The sequence below is a fragment of the Archocentrus centrarchus genome, chromosome 15 (genome assembly GCF_007364275.1).
Source record: "Archocentrus centrarchus isolate MPI-CPG fArcCen1 chromosome 15, fArcCen1, whole genome shotgun sequence".
Taxonomy (NCBI): domain Eukaryota; kingdom Metazoa; phylum Chordata; class Actinopteri; order Cichliformes; family Cichlidae; genus Archocentrus; species Archocentrus centrarchus.
This window is the reverse complement of record NC_044360.1, coordinates 19,921,977-19,941,628: the sequence shown is the minus strand read 5'-3', so window position 1 is coordinate 19,941,628 and position 19,652 is coordinate 19,921,977. Positions and strand designations below refer to the sequence as shown.

General features: G+C 39.9%; 1 protein-coding gene across 1 annotated transcript in view; it reads right to left on the bottom strand.

Annotated features, from left to right (window-relative positions):
• adgrb3 (adhesion G protein-coupled receptor B3) overlaps positions 1-19,652 on the bottom strand; it is a 112,069-nt gene that overhangs the window by 32,789 nt on the left and 59,628 nt on the right. The window contains exons 9-15 of the mRNA XM_030748114.1: positions 14,078-14,184; positions 12,812-13,000; positions 10,809-10,877; positions 8,231-8,339; positions 3,745-3,891; positions 2,572-2,647; positions 545-647 (exon numbers count right to left, since the gene is read on the bottom strand). Of these exons, the coding sequence (XP_030603974.1) occupies positions 545-647; positions 2,572-2,647; positions 3,745-3,891; positions 8,231-8,339; positions 10,809-10,877; positions 12,812-13,000; positions 14,078-14,184 (800 nt within the window). The remainder of the gene's footprint in view (positions 1-544; positions 648-2,571; positions 2,648-3,744; positions 3,892-8,230; positions 8,340-10,808; positions 10,878-12,811; positions 13,001-14,077; positions 14,185-19,652) is intronic.

The following is a 19,652-nucleotide window of genomic DNA, read 5'->3' as shown; positions in this document are numbered from 1 at the left end:
AAAATGTTTGGTAAATTACGATGATAATGCATCATTATTTTCATCACCATCATCATCATTATAAATCAAGTGCATATTTGTCCTTTTATATAGCTCTTTTGAAAATTGTTTCATAGATCACAAAGAAGGGGAAAAAAAGGAGTATGGACTACACTACCATAGACACACACACTCACGCACAAACTTGCTGACACGTTCGGACTTACATGCACTTTATCTCAAAGATGAATAAAAAGGGCTGGATCATAAAAAGGGATTGTCCTTGTAATTATCTGAACGTAGTGCTCTCTCCTGACACCGGGTGCTTGCAAATTAATTATCGAGCCAATTAACCACCATTGTGTGTCAGCTAATGGGAGATGATACGTGCTGCGGTCTTTGTAGAACATTCAGCCAGCAAACAAAAACTCTACACGGTGTTAACAAAGGAACATGAAGGTCAAAAAACTATGTCTCCAAACTACAGTATGTGCAGTTTTTGCTGTGGATCTGTGTGGGAAAATTTTGGTTACTGTGATTAAAGATGACAAAATGCCGTGCTTACATTTGCCAAGTGAGCCAGTTCAATCTCCAGGTGGGACTCAGTGGCCTTGGGCTCAGGTCTCACAGTCACAGCTATGACCTTGGAGTTCACAACTGTGTGGTTCCTGAATCAAACAGAAATGGGAGAAAATTACAGAATTAATTCAACGGTGATCAAATTTGTTGTTCCGTATTTAGTGATGAGTTGAACAAAGTTCTGTCGCGGATATAAATTTTTTTTCTTACTACTCGACTTAGATCATTGAGTTAGGGGTGTGGCTGCATTGATTGACAGCTGTCCCACACAGGCAGCTGGGGCTGACTGGTGTCTGCTAGGGCTCATCCACTTCTTCAAGTAATTAAACTGTGTCTACTGCCACCAAGGGGCAGGGGCAAAAATATGTGGAATAACTACAACTCTCTGGGTTACTCTCGCTTGTGCTGCTGTTATGCAAAGAGCTGAAGTGAACCCGAGTATTAAAAACAATGGAAAGTGACCAGTGCAGCCACTGTTTGTTCTTTTCCTGCTGTTTTTCGATTTTTTATTTTTTTCATGCTTTTCCCTCTATGTGGTGAACTCTGCTGGTGGTCCATTTCCTGTTCAGGGCAACTTTTCAATTAATCAACATTCTAACTATGCATAGTATAACCCCTGTTGGGCTACATGCTGTTATTGTTTGTAGGACAGCACACAAACAAGTCAGCATAGGTGGCATGTTCATAATCCTTCACTCTGCGAAAACAGACACAAACGAGTTAGAGTGAATCCCGCATTAGGAATAATATCATGCATCACTATTTCCAGTGCTGACAGACCAAATTCTATCATTTTTATACTCTTTGAAAAACTATTATTAATATAAAGGATTAGGTTTAACTTCAGAGTCAGTGAGATTTAAGGGCCACGCTGGTATTAAAACTTGATTTGGTGTTTTAGGGAAGATATTGTGCATATATATTTTTTAATTTAAAGCTCCACTCTGCTTGCTAATCTAATAATCTACATTTGAGAGTGCAAGTTCTTCAGATTCAAGTTTCAGTGTTAGGCTAACATATTTCCTCTAGTGCTGCTTGCACTGAATACTAAACCTGAACATCACACTCAATAAAGGAGGACTACAAAGAGCTACCCATTAGACATCAGAGATGCTACACAGGATGTTTTGGCAGTAATTCTGTTGAAAAAGATTTTTTGTTTTTTTAAAAATGAAAGAAACCAGAAACCAGAGCCTACACAGCTTGTCTGAAAATGCTTTGTATTATATACTTTTACAAACTGACATTATAGTTGTTATAGTTTCACTAGCATATCCAGCTTTGGTATAGCTGACAGAATATATTATATTTTTAAATGAAGCTCAAAATCATTATGTACTTTCCACTAGGAAGAAAACTGTCACCCGCATGAAGAAAAGTAGAGGCGAGAATGCAGAAGCTCCACAGTGATGGGCTGAAAATATTTGCCATCTGACTTATTTTAAAATGTAATAAACAGACTATATGGATAGTTCTCTAATTAAGAGTACACTGCCAGACACATTTCATGGTTTGCCTTCAGAGGACACAATTCAGTGTCCCATTATGACCTCGTCTCCGTGTCTACCTAGAGGGCTGTTGCGCTCCCTGTGACAGCTGGCCTGGACGGTCCTGGAATGACCGGTTTGTCCTTGGGACGTTGCTGCCAGGGACTTGTTGATTGGTGTCTGACACCAGGTGTTTGTTTGGGACATCCCACTGCTTTTCCAGACACTAATGTCATCCTTAATTAACTACACATTGCATGCTACAGTGACACAGAGCTATTAAAAAAAAAAAAAATCAAGTCTTTATTAGTAAGAAGGACAAAGTAAGATACAATCTTATTTTGCAACGTATTAAATGGAACTTTCAGGGACACCACAGAGATGGAGGCACAGCTTGTTTTTCAGACTTGATCTGCTACTGTGAATAAAAATGGACACCTGTGCAGCTTCCAAAGGATTAAATCTGTCTCATATTTCCTCCTGCCAGCAGACCAGAAAATACAGACAGTGAGATATGTTGCCTTACTTTGGTGAAGGTAGCATGAGTCCAAGAGTCTTGTAGAGAACAGTTCCCAGAATGAAGACAGGTGATCCTTCCATATCTAAAGGAGGAAATGAAGCTTTGATTAAGACTATTGTCTTGTCAGATCGATTTTCCTTTTTTTTAATAGCACCATAAATGATGATGAGAAACTAGTTTTATCAATTTTTAAATCAAAGAAATACTGACAATAGCCACAAAAAACATTTTCAGCAAATTTTGCAGCACAGACAGATGTATAAATTAGGCTATGAATAAAAAAAATTATTTGTGTTGCAAGTTTTCTAAAATTAATTTCATATATTCCAATGAGGTGTTAGCTAATTAAATATACAATAATTTCCATAAATTTCCAATTAAATCTGAAGGTGTACTTTTATTTCTAAACAAAATTGGTTTTGCCTGTTTGTCCAGTAAGTGAAGTGCTTAAAGTCTGTTGCAGAACTGGTTGGGGTTAAGCACGTGGCATCATGATCAATTCCTTGTTTTGTTATCATTGATATATTCCAGATAAGACTGATTACACCAATTAACCAAATTGTCTGGCTCTGGATTGCAATGCAGAGTGGCAACTGGCAGTGTTTGAAAGGATGCTACAAATGCTGAGTTGATGGAAAATTCAGGGACTGTGAACAAGCACAGGCAAGCAAACTGGCTCTGTTGAGAGGCTTGTACCATTATTTCACTTTCCCAAAACAAGGGGTGGTGAAGCATAAACATTAGGAAAAAAAACATTTTTAGAAGACAGATGTGTCTGCTTGAAAGTCTAGCAAGTTTTCAGACAAAGCAACTCAGCTAAAACCATTCCACTTTTGCTGAGATGTCAAGATATATTTTCCCATTTTCAACAGTGGCACTATGAAGAATTAATCCTTTGTTTCTCCTACTGATTCCCCTGCACATTTAAGATGTGTTAATGCAGGTTGTAATTCTGAAGCTTGACAGAATATATATATATATATATATATATATATATATATATATATATATATATATATATATATATATATATATATATATATATATATATATATATATATATATATATATATATTCTAAGACAGATGCAGTTTGCACATGTAGACTGTTCATGTGTATCTGATTCTTGAAGAAAGATGTATTTGACTAAGAGGCTGGCTTTGTGATATAGCCCCCTACCTGCTGACTGGGAAACAAAGAGGCCCTTTGGGATGACCACTTTATCTTCAGAGTTCCTGGCCCAGTCAACCATGCCTTTACGACCCTTCATGGGGAAATTAATGTCAGTCATCACAGACACTGCTGGAAGCCTCTGGATGCTGGCGACTGCAGGCAAACAAAGAAACAGCGATAATTAGCATTGCTTGAAAATTGCATATTAGATGAAAATTTGCACATAATGCAGACTGTGAGGCACCACTATGATTCAAATCTAAACAAAAGGGCAATCCTGTGATTTAAGTTCAAAGTTCAGAATTAGAGCCTGCTATCTCTCAGATCTTGAGAAGTGGATTTTATATGAGACTCAAGCATGTATGCAAATATGCAGGTCACCTATATGTCAGCGATATCAAGCCAACTGAGCTTTTGATGCATTTGTTTACTGCAAAGTACAAACCTAAAGCTACAGCTGGCACCTGACAAGTACTAGACAGGTAATCTCCTTAATCACGCTTTCCTTTTTTCACCTCCCTGCTGAGGTGCCATAAAAGGCCAGTCAATGCACGAAGGCAGCGACAAGGAAAATACCCAGGATCAACAGAAAAGGCCTTAGCATTACAAGGGGAGGATAAAGCTGTACTGTTCTCTACGTGGTATCACATCCAGTCCCAGTCAGGTAGTGCTTCAGCGAGGGGAATCTGAGGCTAATCCTACCATTGATGCAGAAGCTCTATTGTTCATTGTAGTGTGCCAATAATACAATTTGAATCCTGGCAAGACTCCATGTTTGAGTGAAATCTGTGACAGTGAAGGTGTATCTAGGTGTCTGGGATGATCCTGTAGCCGGCATGAATTCACAGAGCACCACAAGATCTACCATTTTTGCAAAGAGGTCTGTTCATGGCACCAGATGTTGAGAGCAGCAGTGGTAAGAGCATGTTTATTTGTGGTTGTGGTTTTAGTCACAGGGCACACTGTGAAACACAACAGGGTGCTGGGAAGACTGTCTCTCAGAGTTCTGGGTAATTCTGCAGGTAAATGGGGCTTTGCATCCGCCTGATGGGGCTACGGAGCACAAATAAAGCAGTAATTACGGACAGTGATGCTTCTGAACACAGATTCATTGCACTAAGAGTATTCTGTATGGTTCATTTTCATAAGAGGGATTTATTGCATCGCTCATTACGTCTGAATGCGTTCATGAGAGGTTCAGCATTAAGTAAACCATTGAAGTCAGACAACATAAACATCCTGCAAAGAAATTAATGAGCATTTCCAGTTATTGTGTGCGCAACGGAAATTAATCAATATTACTGTCAAAATATTCTCTCAACCATGACACACAGCCATGTGGTAGACAACTAGTGCAAAACACACACACACACACACACACACACACACACACACACACACACACACACACACACACACACACAAAAACAAAAAACACAATAGAGTGTGATGCATTCCACCTTCGAGGCCGGGTTTAATTTTTTAACATGTCCCAAGCTTCACTTTGTCCTCCAAGTGTTGGCTTGTAAGGAGGGAGAACAAGTTGCTGCAGTGGACAGCCTTTTTCCAATCAAGGTTATTTGACTAAAAGTAGGAGGACACAGGACGATACAGTGGTGACAGCCAGTATTTATCTAGGTGTCAAGAGGCTGCCATAAATTAGCGACGAAATGATGCCGCAATATCTTACTCAGCCAGATGCTCTCCAGTTGGCTTCTACTGACAGAGCTACAAAACTTTCCATTGCTTTAATCAAAATGGCCACGTGGCCACTAAGTCACTGTGGTGTGAGCTGAAATCACTGCCATTGGCTAGCTAAGCTGGTGCACTGACCACTGATGGAATAATTATCCTTAGAAAGTCCCATGAGTTAATCATGTGTTATTGAATCTGATCTTGGTTCATTTTTCAAACAGTGGCAAATTCAAAAACATTTTAAAGGAGCAGTAATTAATTTTGACATTGAAAAAAAAAAAAAAAAGAAATATTCTTAACACAGAGTCCATTCTTGCATAATAAATTCTCACAGCTAGGCCCTTGTATTTTACCACCAGCAGCCAATCAAGTTCTTGTTGATTCTAGCCAGAGGCAACTCATTAATGTTATATCTCCAAATAATTGCTCAAAAGCCAAATGCCCCCCTCCTCTCCACCGAGCCTTTATGCTCGCATTTTCCAAAAAAGCTGCTTTTGAAATCTGCCCGAATAAGTCCTCAACATAATAATGATGCTTCCAACATTCACAAGCGGCTCACTCATGCTCCTTAAGATTTCTAATAGAAAATGATGTGATTATTCAAATGAGCTTTTAACCAACAAGTGTTCTTTGCACTTTATGTGAGCACATTTTTATTGCAGATATTCCTTCATCACTCAAAACAATCAAGTTCCACTCTATAAAAGTTCTATTTTCAATTATTTCCCATTGGATATCACTTAAGACTTCTTTTGCTCTCACAGTAAATATCATGTTATTAATTCTGTGAACATATGAGCATCAAGTTGCAGGCCGTCTTTTGCAATCAGTATGTTATGTTAGATTATTGTATGCAATAATCACTGCAGTCCACACCCCCCCCCAAAAAGAGCAAAAACAAAACATAATAACTTCTATGATAATGAGCAAGAAGATATTTTGTAAACCGTGTTGGACTGATTACATTAAGCCACTTTTTTAAAGTTTCATATTGTATGAAATCAATATACCTTCATGCTATGGATATGTGACAAAGAGAATGCAATAACGCTCAAATTTGGTGTCCTGATTATGTCATTCAGTGCATTCTTAGACTGAGAAATGTGGTGAGTTGCATCATTGCTCCATGCTAACCAAAAATATTTCTTGTCATATCACATCCGACAGATGGACACGGTTTAGTCTACAGTCCAGCAGGTTTGAGTGGAAGCCAGACAGTGATATAGCTGACTAATATAATAAAAGTCAAGTATTTTAAATTCAAGCCCAGCCGTGAAATACATTAAAGTGCTCAAGGAACTTGTATGAATCTGGATAAAACACTTAACCATCAATTTAGAGTCAGTTTCACAGAGCAGATTTCATTTTGTGTATAAAGCAGGGGTCATGTGTTAATGCTTTTTTGAGCATAAGGAGAAGGCACTGGCAATGAGTTTGGATGACGGCCATTAAGACAAATCGAAATAAGTATAAAGTAGGAGAACAGCACAAAAATATTCTCACATCTGTGAGAGAAATCATTAATGCTTGGCAATATGAAATGCATTCAAACCTTATTTCCAAGTCTAAATCCATTAGTTAATTTGAGTCTCAGTGTTTCATAATGGTACTTTGATGTGTGCATTCATTGAACCATGTTTGGTATGCTATTCTTGGAGACTACCAATTCATCATTATGGAAATCATATACCATAAAGAAACACAGAATGTGAGTGTGTTAGAAGTGAGCTGAATGTTGGCTATTGTAAAGAATACAAGGATGAAACCTCCTCGTCCCTCTTAAGGGGAATCGCCTAACAGCACAGCTGTGCACACTCACATTCACTTGCATGAATAAATCAAGACCACCGTTCTACTCTTCCATTCCAGTAAGACACCATTCATGGCTGAGTAAGAAATGAAATGCCACAGAGACCTCAGATCATCTGAGAGGCTGTGCGACCGAAGCGAAGAGAACTCACAGCAACACTTTGTTTTGTTTTTTTATGTTTTTTTCCCCAAAACTGAAGTTATAATCTTGAGAAAAATCAGCGTTGCAGAAAAGCTCATTACAGCTGCAAAGAAAACTTGTAATTTCACTTCCAATTTTACAGCCTTTTATCAGACCCTCCTACAGTATTTTTTCCATTACCGCTAATCTCACAAGGAACTGACAAACAATCTTTTTTTTTTTTTTATGCGGCTGTACATCTGCAAAACACGCTTTAGGCTATGCTCTGCTAATCAAGTCTTACTCAAAGAAACTACAGTACAGTGCAGCGTCAAGCAAAACTATTTCATCTTCAAAATGACATCAATATTTTATTTGATTATTGACCTAAAAACTCTGTAATTAGTGAAAGACTTTATAAAATGAATAAAACAGCAGTGCTGCTTTTACTGCACTATGTTATAAAATTGTCAGTATTTTAAAATGTAGCCAACTTGATCGCCAATAATATGTGTATCTGTGGTCTTTATTTAGACGTACTGTCTCTATTTATTCTGGTGAAGGCACTGCTCTTGCAGGTGTTCCTGTGCTGTATGCTGTGGATGCTGGTTTCAGTGTTAAGTGTTTTCATTGGAATTTAGCACATTAAGACCACAAGATCACTTTTAATTAACATTATTGATTTGCAGTAATTTTAACCCCCCCTCCATCCCAACTACCCAGCATTTATTCTAAATTAATGATGGTGGAGAAATTGACACAAGGAGTCAGAAGAGCCCAGGGATTATGTGTCTATGTCAAACCACAACAAATGGTAAAATGATCTCAGCTGCTGTGGGCCTGAAGGTAAAGCGGGTCGATTCTTACCCAAGTTCCCGGTCATCAAATAGGCGTTGTGGAAATCCTTCATGCCCAGTCCAACAATGTGGATGAACTCTTCTATAACCTGCATCAGCTCCACTGCTCCGGGGTAGATCTGAACAAGATAATAAAGACATGGGGACAGTTTTAATTTAAATAGTGCTTCAGTGATTAAATGTGGGACTAAAGAAAAAGGAAGTATATATTTAAAAATTACAGATATTTAGATAGCAGCACATAACCTTTGTGCAACTGAAATATAGAATATTTTAACTCATCGATGATCATCATGTTCTGATATTTTAACTGGTTAGTTAATCAGTTATAAAAAAAAAATAAAAAATCATTAGTTATAGCCCTATTTAAATCATTCATGCAACATCATCATCAGAGCTGTAACCACGAGCTGTGCCAAAACATTTGGTGGTTGGCCTCTTTCTGGAAAAGCCCTGCCAAGTCAAGTTCATGTGTTGTTCCATGGACATCAGCACTCACACTAGAGAGAAAAGGCATGAATTCAGAACCACGGACAGCTCTACAGAACCAGCAGCAACACTGCTGGTCCATTCAGCTCTTTTCCCCAAAGTCAATAAATCAAAGGCAAGTTAATCTAATAATTGACCTTCAAAAGACTGGATCACTGTCCTGGCTGCCAATCTACAGGTGATGTCTCAGATCTAATCACAGACTTTGAATGGGATGTCATTTTGTACTGTAATACCATTTCAATTCCACATAAGACTTGTGTAATTACGGGGTGTATACAGTACAAACGTGTAAGCACACAGAGGTGATGTCAGGCAATTAGAGAGGCCTTTGAGTGGCATTTAGCAATTAACACCTCACTCTGAGTTGATATTCAACAAACACCTGAGGCAGGTATTCCCCTCCTCTGTAAGACCTCGTGTGTAAATGCACATGCCTCTTCATGTGCCACAGCTAAGCCAGGCAAATGGATCGGCGCTGCTGAAGTTGAGAGCCTCTGACACAGCAGAGTGAAAGCCATGGTGGGGGAGAAAAGCACATCACGTCGCCCCTTCCGGCATGTCTGACGCAGAGTGCAGTAATGCTCATTCTGGTGGTCTCCATGGCAACCATGAGACGTGAAGGCAGCGCAGGGAAATGGCTGCAGCAGAGGTTCTGCAGACAGAGCTGTTCCTTTCCTTGCCATGGTAACAGTGGCAGGAGGTGAATATATAGTGATCAGTACGCAAAGCCAACTTTACAGGCAGTTAAGCCCCATAGTGAGGTGTTTCATGTACGTGTTTTTAGTGTGTGGGTGCTGTGGAAGCTGCGCTGAGAACACTCATTAATGCAAGAAAACCAACAAGTGAGAAAAACTGTGGAAGGCAACGCTACTTGGCCATGTCCACTTTTTATAATGATGAACCTAAAGCAGCACATCTCAGACATGCACATTAAGAACTGCGGAAATATTTAACAGCGTCACATATTTCTTCTGGGTGTTAAATCATGGAGACAATGTATTTATTATATTTATTTATCTATACTTCCTCTGAGCTGTCCCTATCTCTGACGCATTCTCACTGATGAACTTGATCATTTGTGAGCTCTTCTCACCGACATCATCCCTTTAGGGGTCTGCCAAATTAAAGCTCCAGTAAGTAAACACCTAATTACTCTCTGTGTAGACAGCCAGGACTGGCGCTCTGAGCAATATTTGAACTGCCTGTGTCCCCTTATAGCATCAGCTGAAGTCAAGTGTGAAGAAAGTAAGACACAAAAGTCATTTTTAAGGCATCACCTCACTCATGTGTCAGTGCAGGTGACACCCAATTTACCTGTGAAGGTGACAACAGAGCAGATGCCCTTTGCAGACTTGCAGTCATCACAGATGGTATCTCTGTCAGAGTCTGGATGTGCGTGATTTCAGGGTTCAGGCTGTCTCAGACACCAGTGGCAGTTTTGAAAACAAGACCTGCCACCTCTCAAGCTGAGAGATGTGTCTAAGCCGGGACGATGCTAGAATCCAATCTTCATGAATAAACAGTCTTGTGAACGGGTACTTTTCAGCACTTAAATTTTGACATACACAACATTGCTGCTGTGTTGCAGCATGCTGCTGCTCTATTTCCAGAGGATATTGAAACAATTTTTCACCATACTGCTTTACTACATGATAAATGCCAAGGGGGCATATGGAGAATTTTAGCCTCAGCTGCTGAAATGTTTATTTATTTGTTTTTTTTTAATGGTAAAATTCAACATGAGCAAGGTCCTAATCACACTGGTTGCTTTCATCAGCATCAGCTGGGTGAAACAATGCGTGTGCAGGAGGAATGAGTCCTGCAGTGTTAATGCTTGGACAGTTTCTGTGGCAGTGCTGCTGCCACCAAGTGGAGCTCGGAGGAACTAGTTTTCTAAATGAGGCCAGATGTCACACCTGCTATATTACCTCACTACCATATGTGTGAGTGTAACATAATCCTAAATCCACCTGACTTCCTTTAATCTGTGCTATTCAGATGGAGTAACTGCAAACAAGCTTTGAGTCGAATTTTTAGGCAAACAGTGTTCATGCAGCAACCTGAATTATTTACTAAGTGCACTGCCACATGCTTACCTTTTGCGCGTCTTCCCATTTCTCCTTATTTTCTTCCTCCAGGAGGTTGCTGATGATTTGAAAGAAGTTCTGTGGAGATGATGAAAGGGAAAATACATAACACTCCCACACACCAGCACAACAGGCGCTGCAGCTAGACGCTTTTTAAAATCATAACATAAACACCATGCACTCAAAAAAGTACTGTTATGGATAATATACTAACATTTATGATAGCAGAAAATCAGGGATTTCTGTAAGGGCGTAATGATTTCTCCTGTAGGGCTCAACAGCACCAGGAAATCTGTCACTGATATCGTGATGGTAAACGATAGGAGAAATGATGGAAATTGTGGTTCAGCTCTGACAAAAATACACCTTGGACCTCCTGCAGCTTGCAGCAAACACTTAATGCTACAGGAGAGAAGCACAAGCTGCAATCAGGAAAAAAAAAGATGAAAGGGAATGTTTGAGCAGCTGTGTGGATTGTCTTCTTCAGCAGTGGAGAGCAGGGCTGCTTGGGGTGCATGCCTGCAGTCGTAATAGGACCCCTGTCTGATCTTTAGCCTTGTTATTTCGTCTGGTCTACAATATGCCTGAGGGAGTGGCTCTCTCTCTTGACACAGGCTATCTTGTTTTCTACTTGAATGCTTATGCTCCCTCTGGTGGTAATGTGCCCACTTTAACACTGCATTAGCGCAGAGACACACGGAGGGGTTGGGCTGGCTGACTGCTCTCCTGTCTGCCCACACACGCTCCTAATAACCACAGGACAGGACGCTTTCCTCATTTCATAGGTTTTCTATAGTAGGAAGGTGGCTGAATGGTGCCTAGGTATCCCATGCATGGCCAGGTACTGTACATTTGGGTTTTTGCAGAATATTAAAAGAAGCATACACCTTACACCAAGTGGATAAAAGAGCACAAAACCAACAGGAAAAGAGCATCCCTGATGGTTTGTAGTCCAAATATCACCATGCTTTGAAGGTGCATGATTAATTTAATTAAATTTTTTTAATTTAATTACCTATTGTACGTCCTAACACTGTATAATTAAATCCTACTGCATTAAATAAAATGTGTATGCGTGTGTCTTGTATCAAAATTTTGATATCACCTAAGTAGGACAACTTATTTCTTTTTGCCTTTTCTTTTGTACTTCTACTTCCTTAAAACCTAGAAAAACAACACAGTGCCAAACAATATGGCTATATTTCAGATTTAATATCTGACCAAGCTTATCAGTAAGCAGAGAACTGCGTGTCTGAGACTTAAATAACTGAACTTTCACATTAATAAAGGATAAATTATTCTGATTTTTATGCAGCAAAGAGTTGATGGACAAGTCTCACACTTTTCTAATTTCCGGGGGCTATTACTCATAACTTTATGCAGAAGAAAATTATAAGAAAACAAACACAGACAAAGACCGAAAACCTCACAAAGAATCAACAACAGTATGCTGTTATAGTATACTGTATCCTTTTACATCACAGAGTGAGTAACAATTATTTTCTTCCCATTTAACCAAAAAAAAAAAAAAAAAAAAAAAAAAAAATAGCATGAGCCAAGCACAAACCATTCACACGCGCTCAGTAAAACAGAAAAAGAGCAACATATACAGATTCTAACATGTATGCATGCAGGACAGGACAAAGATGCCTGTGAAGGGTGGCTTTAAAATTGGCACAGCTCTGGGAGCCTACATTGTCTTATTGGTGATGGAGGTGGAGCTTTTGCTATAATCTCCATCATCCTATTGACATAAAGAGGATCAAGACTGCAGTCAAGCCCAACATGATGAGATGAAACAGCTTAGGATGTGGAGGAGATCTCTTGATACAATAGAGCCCTGGGCGTTTGTGTTATTTCACACATATTAGAAAACATTTTTCTCACATATTACATAGCTGGCAGCCAAATGTATAAAACATTAATGTTACCCAGGTAACTGCACTGTGTTGCACTGCATGCTTCACAAAGATTCATGTGCGCATGTTAAAATACACCCAGTGTCCACTTACTTGCACATCATCTGATGACGGCTCATAGCTGGCCCTCTTGAAGGTCTCTGTCACATTGCGAAGGATCTCTACTGAAGACAGGAGGTCACCAGCGTAGAAGTTCCTCCTCTGGGTGAGATCCAGCAGGTTTTTTGTGACCTGGGACATCCCATCCCCCGCCAGCATTCTCTGGCCCTTAGCAAGGTGCCCCTGAACCTCCAAAAACAGGAGAGGACAGAACTTGGGGCATCGATGTCCTTTGCAGGTTTGCAAGATACACGCTAAGCTACGCATTTAGATTAAATGGGGTGCAAAAAATCAGGAAGAAAGACTCTACTCTCTAAGGCCCTTTATGCGACACTTATATCTGCGCCAGGCCCGAAATGTATTCTGCCTCGCGGATGTTTTGAAATGAGCCAATACGAATAAAAGAGTTAACTGGAGCAGAAGACACACATTTAGGCAGAAATTGCAGAGTGAAATGACATTTCACATCATTGCACAGGGTTTACGTCCATAAATACACGTTCACAGGTGCAGAGCTATATGTGCTATCTCAGCTCTTCCGAATTATTTTATTTTTAACAGTGATGGAAAGTTACCAAAATTACCTATTCTAGTGGAAGTGCCTGTGTGTTTTCAGGCCAAAGGCAAACCCACTAAAGCAAGAACGTACTCAAAATGGTGCAATAAAATGCACTCGGGCTTCAATGAAAACTGTTTTTTGTGTGATTAAAATGTCTCATCAGACAAGGAATGAAAAAAAAAAACGAGTTCACAAAGGGTTCTTTTGAGGGGAAAAGACATGATTCTATTAAGCTGAATATTGTTTCACTAAGTTTCCCTAACTCTTATTTATTTATTTACTTACTTATGACCTTTTTTCTCTATGGGGAAAGGCTTGTTTTGAATTAACAAAATGCTGCAAGTTGTTGCAGCAGATCCTATTTAAAAAAACACAGAGTGCAAGTGACGAGTAACCTTTCATTTCTACAGAGAAGCCACATATATTGTAACCGCAGTATCAACAATAATTGTAATTTGTTTGCTGTCTGGATTCTAACACACAAAGAAACACAGAAGAGAACATCCTAGAATCTCTAAATTCAGTAGCTGACGGACATTAGAGAATAAAAAGGCAAAATCTGTACTTAAATTCGCTCCTCTATTGAAAGTGGTTAATCTTTTTGGCTACACTGTGATGAGAACTGGGAGGGGGACACTGGGGAGGTAATTTATGGTGCATTGGAAACAGAGGCTGTGAGAGAGAGCTGACTTTGCACCTACTGATTGCTGCAAGTATCTGAATTCATTTGTTATGCATCGAGCATAGCTGGGCTGCTCCCAGAAGGCCATACCGCGGTGATCCAAAGAGCAGCGTCGACTAGTGGTGCCTGTAGAGGGGAAGGAGACAGCGACAGATTTGGAGAGGAGGATCAACGAGGGAGGGATGAGAGGGGAGATGAGCAGGCGCAGAGAACATATAAAGAGGTGGGGGGTAGGTGGAGTTCAGACCAATGGTGGGGCAAAGAAAAGGCAGATTGAAAGGGTAGAGTGGGATTAGTTGGACACAGGAGGAGGGGAGAGTCAAAAAAGAAAAGAGAATAATATTAATACTTTTAATGAGAATCTTATCTTTCCCTCTTTGTCCATCATTCACCATCAAAATTTGATGTATCCCACTCGTTAGAGAAAGAGATAAAAAAAGGTTTATGGAAGGAAAGCAATGCAGTATTTGAACAGAACTGGTTTAATATTATGCCAAACGACACAGTCCCATGCCTTTTAATATATGCGCTGCGTGCCCTGCTAATACAACTTGCAGTCACTTATTCAAACATGCAGCAGCTCAGCTGTGATAGCTGTCAGGCATTTAAACAGTAATCCTGAAATAGCAGAACTACCCAATATCCACCCACACGACCATGCACATCCTACATAGGGGTCCAACATCACACCTTCCCAGCTGTCGACCTAGTGGAGTGCACTTCACACATCACCCCACCGCTCCAAAACAGGTGCTTGACATCCTGAGGAAAACTCCCACAGTACAAAACATTTCCCCTGGCGTCCAGGCTTCACATAAAACCTTCACTATCTCTTGTTCTCCTTCGCTTTCTCTCTCTGACTTGCGCACACTAACACACACAGACAAAGAGAAATCACAAACACACCTCCCACGCCCACCTTTTTCCACAGCTACTACTTGGTGATATCCACCGAAGCCAAGAGTGCACGCTCGCTGTGTGCTGGGAGCAACCATGCAGCACCATGAGACAACCCAGGGGGCAGCAGGAGGGGCCCACTGCTTTACACTGGCCTGAGCTTCTGTGTCCCTCAAAACTGGCTTCACCTCGGTGGTTTCATTTTGGGTTTTTTTTTTTTTTTTTCTCCATAATCCACAAGTCTACTGTTAAGGATGCACAAAAAAGATAGCAGAGAGACCTAAAAATTAGGCATTCACATCAGTGTTTTGGCTCTGACATTCCAAAAGGTTACTGTAAGCTGAAAAAGGTTGGATTCTTTGAGTGGGAATTGCCAAAAAGGCACAGAGCAGTGAGAAGAGGTCAAATTCGAGAACTGCTTGAAACTGATAAGCATAAAAGTTGCTCAGTGATGTGAATTTTGTCAATGCATGGGTATGAAACAGAAATTAAACAGCTAGAGAGGTAGTTCTCTGGTCACCGGTAGCCTGTGTTTATATTATTAATACACTGTATGATGTTGCAATTTTAATGTGATTTCAGCACTCCTCAAAGACACAAAATTACCCAAGGCCAAAATCCTTTTAATGTAAGATCCCTGGACTGGAGCTCATCTTTTATTTAAACAACATAATTTTAAGTAAGAAAAAAAAAAACTTGATTGTGGTTTTTAACTCTGCAAAAATAAAACCTAATACCACCAGTGTCATTTGATATAAAAAGAATGTCCATAAGCACATCTCAATTTCTCACTAAAATGCACTGCTGACGTGAGAATAAACAACAGCAAAACAAGTTTAATCTATGGTCAATGTCATGAGATGATGCAAATTTTCTGTCAACATTTGTTTCACCAGTTTTTGACTTGAATTTTCCCCAAACTGATCTATTTTTTAACTGATGCTTATATTATAATTAGATTTGAATCCGTCTTGGCTTTGAAACATGTTGATAGCGGGATCAAATAGGGTTAGAGACACAAACTCGAGGCCTTCGCTGTAATTCAGCATCAATCTGTCATCTGTCCTTGCATCATCAGTGATGTATGTAGAGTAAGTTGAGTATGAAATATAGGTCAGCGGAGATGTGCTTGATCAAAACCAAGGCTGCGCTCCACTGAGGCACTGACCTGTCGCTGTCTGGTTTGACAGCACTCTCAACTTGGGTGCCATTAAAAGAGAATTTTTATTCAAGCCATCCTCACCAAGGCAGAATACTAACACAGTGTTTACTAGCTGAGGAGTTTGAAATGCGACAATGTTAAAAGGAGACTTTGAGCACAATTTTTGTGGTCACCATCCAGTGGTGGAAAAGGCAAAAAAAACAAAGTCTCTTTCATTGTTGAAAAAAAAATCTCAGTGGAATATACGGCTAGTAAAAGACCTTGCACTGAAATAACTACCATTAATATTATGAAAAGGCAGAACATGCTAAAATAAAAATGAATACTCTCCTCTCTGAAGGATGGCGTCTAATTTATTTGCTGGAGACGGCTGGATAATTTTCTCTGCATTAACCTGTGAAGAGTTTGTTTAATAGCCTGTGGTGTTGCTACTTTAATTGCTCCCACTTTCAACTGGATGACTTGAACTTTAATTGATAATTGAGATTTGGGGCTCTCATTACACAGGCACATAAATAACAGTACATGAACTTTTGGATGCAAAACATCTTCTGCAAAGTAACTAGTACCTTCAGGTGTTAGCAGGAACTTAAACTGCATATAAATCAATATCAAAGGATTTATAACACGGGGCAGCCACTGCCAGGTGTAGTGAATAACCTCTATCCTTTCATTACAAGCCCATGTTTTCCTGGGAATCGTAGGATCCTGGCATCCGTGTGGGTGTTCCTTCGATGCTGCAACCCATATAAACATTGTTGCGGTCCAAGCACACACCCCCATGGCAACAGGACTCTCAGCATCAGCTGCCTTCCTCAGCAGGACAATGCTCAACACCATACTGCAAAATCTGCTCACAACAAAGAGCCCAAAGCACTGGCCTGACCTCCCAATTGCCCTGAATGTAATTGGGGACAAGTCTAATCCACAGAAGTCCTAAGCAGCAACCCATAGTACTCAAAGTGTCTTGTGGCACTGCAGGATGCTTCCAGAGATTCTATCCACCTCTCAATGGGTCAGCGCTGTTGGTGTTTTTAATGCTGTGGCTGATCTTGTATCATTAAAAATATGTGGCTGATGTACCTAATTATAATATTAGAATGCAGTTTTGTTGTGTTTTATGCAAAATATTAACACATAACACATTATTTAATAATGGGGTGGACTGTAATCAATAGACGATTGAAGATCTGGAATCTTACAGAAGATTTTAGTTCTAAGAATTAATTTTCCTTCATTGTTATTCTAATTGTGGCTTGCTTTAGCACACACTGTATCTAAGTACATGTGAATGTAGCATGCATGCTTACCAGTTCAGGGACCTTTTGTTTGACTGCTACAATGTGAACAAATTCATGTGCTGTACATATCTGGACTTTTCCCCCATTCTTGCCTCCGGTGGCAGTTGTCATCCGCGATGACCAAGTCGGTGAAGACGCCCCTGCACCGAGTGCTCTTTCTGTGATGACCTTGATGACGACAGTGGCTATGGGTGAGTAGGTGCTGAAGCCCCCTAACACATTTGGATGTTTCACCCGTGCCGTCACACTGCATTCATGTTGCACATTTTAGACTTTTTCGGTTGCCTTCTCCGATCAATATTTCATCTTTGTTTACCGCCGCCATTTCATTTCTGACTGCCCTGGAAGGTGGAGATTATCAGGAAGGAAATTCACCAAAGGTGTGAGTCCGACCTTGATCTTATTCCAGGTCAAAGGTTTTGAAGAGTTGTTTTCATTTATGGTTTCCTAATGTATGCTTTGCAAAACCTGCTGACGCTGGAACTGTGATTAATGGCTTTAGAGATAAACTTGACCTGCCCTGACCTATTGTCTATCATGATCTTTTTTTTCCAGTGCTCCAGTGCCAGCTTTGACAGGGAGAATGCACTATACTTAAACATGAAATATGACTGTTCGGTGGATTTTTACCCTCTTATTATGACACTGTTCAGGTATAACTCAGTTCTCTGGCAGAGTGAAATAGCATCCCTGATATCATCATTTTGGGTTCAAGCCGTACTGCACATATGGTACATCTTGAACTTGAAGATATTTACAGGAGTCCACGAACACTGACAACCATAAAATCTCAGCCCAGAGTGCTGACCTAGTACAATGTTGTGTGCATGTCTGAAACAGCATCCAAATTAGCTGCATGTAAGAAAATAACACGTGGGCTGAATTATTCTTTTATGTCATACTGTAGCTCACAAGAATATGAGAACGCTCATTAAAGCAGAATAAAAAGCCTCACCTTGTCTGACCTGAACTTAGCACATAAAGACAATGCTTGGTGTAAATGAAATTCTTAGTAAAGGTCTGCGAAAGGTGTCACATTTCCAACATCGCACAAGTAAGAAAACACACACACACACACACACACACACACACACACACACACACACACACACACACACACACACACACACACACACACACACACAATCCCTCACCACAAGCTGGAAATAGCTTAGCGGTGCCAAACAGTTATTAGCCATAAAACTAATGTCAAGCCGGAAAGCTAATGTCATGCTACTAAATCTTACTCTGCGTAACTTTGCCGCAGGTGAGCCATCTGTGAATGACAGCGTGTTTGCTACTACATCTAGTTTGCAAGTTAGCCATTTTTATGGTTGTGGAAGAAATGTAATTTTAGGAACACCAGACTGTTTTCCATTTTACAAGAGCTTACTGTGTCAAGGCAACATGTAACTTTTTTGCACACAACAGCCCTCTGCCCTGTTGTCTGCTGTTAGCAAACTGACCTTCAGCAAGAGCAAAGGTAACCTGTATCACAGCAGATTTATCAGAGGCTGCATCCCCTTTTATCCTCTCCTAGCTTCCCCCCCTCCTTTTTATCCTTTTCAGTAGCTGAGAGTTAGTCGCGCCCTGAATGGAGAGGAAAGCTTTTGAAATTTGCTGTTCAAATGTTCTCCTCTCCATGCACATATTAAAGTTTCTGCTTATTGTCTGAAAACAGACTTCAGTGTGCTTTTCTTTAACAATGCCCTCAGAATCACAGCAACATTTTTTTTTTCTCCCCATCCAGTGCACAAGCTGTGTGTACTGACGGGTGCAGTCATAAATTACATCACCGCATGTGGAAATAAAATGAACAGCTTTTATCAACAATGCGGGGAGCATGCAGGCAACTTACAAAGCAAAAGTCTGATCATAGAACTTCTACATTTAAGAACAGCATCATGATGGCAAAAATCAAGCACTACACTTCATGAAGTAGCAAAATGTCACTGATACGTTTATGAAAAGACTTGTCTTGTTATTTTAAACTGATGGAACACAATATGTTTGGTTTTTTTTTTTCTTAAGGGAATGAGGAGAAGTAATAGCAGTTTAACAGATACATTTACCAATAAAGCTTCGTAAATGGACAATTAAACCAGTGATAATAAAAAAAAAATCTAATTAAAGTTACTAATCAAAGTGTTATTCAAAGTGATTCTTTTTTAACTGACTATAAAAGTTATTAATTATTCTGTATTTTCCCATCTTTTTACCATGCAGGAATGCCA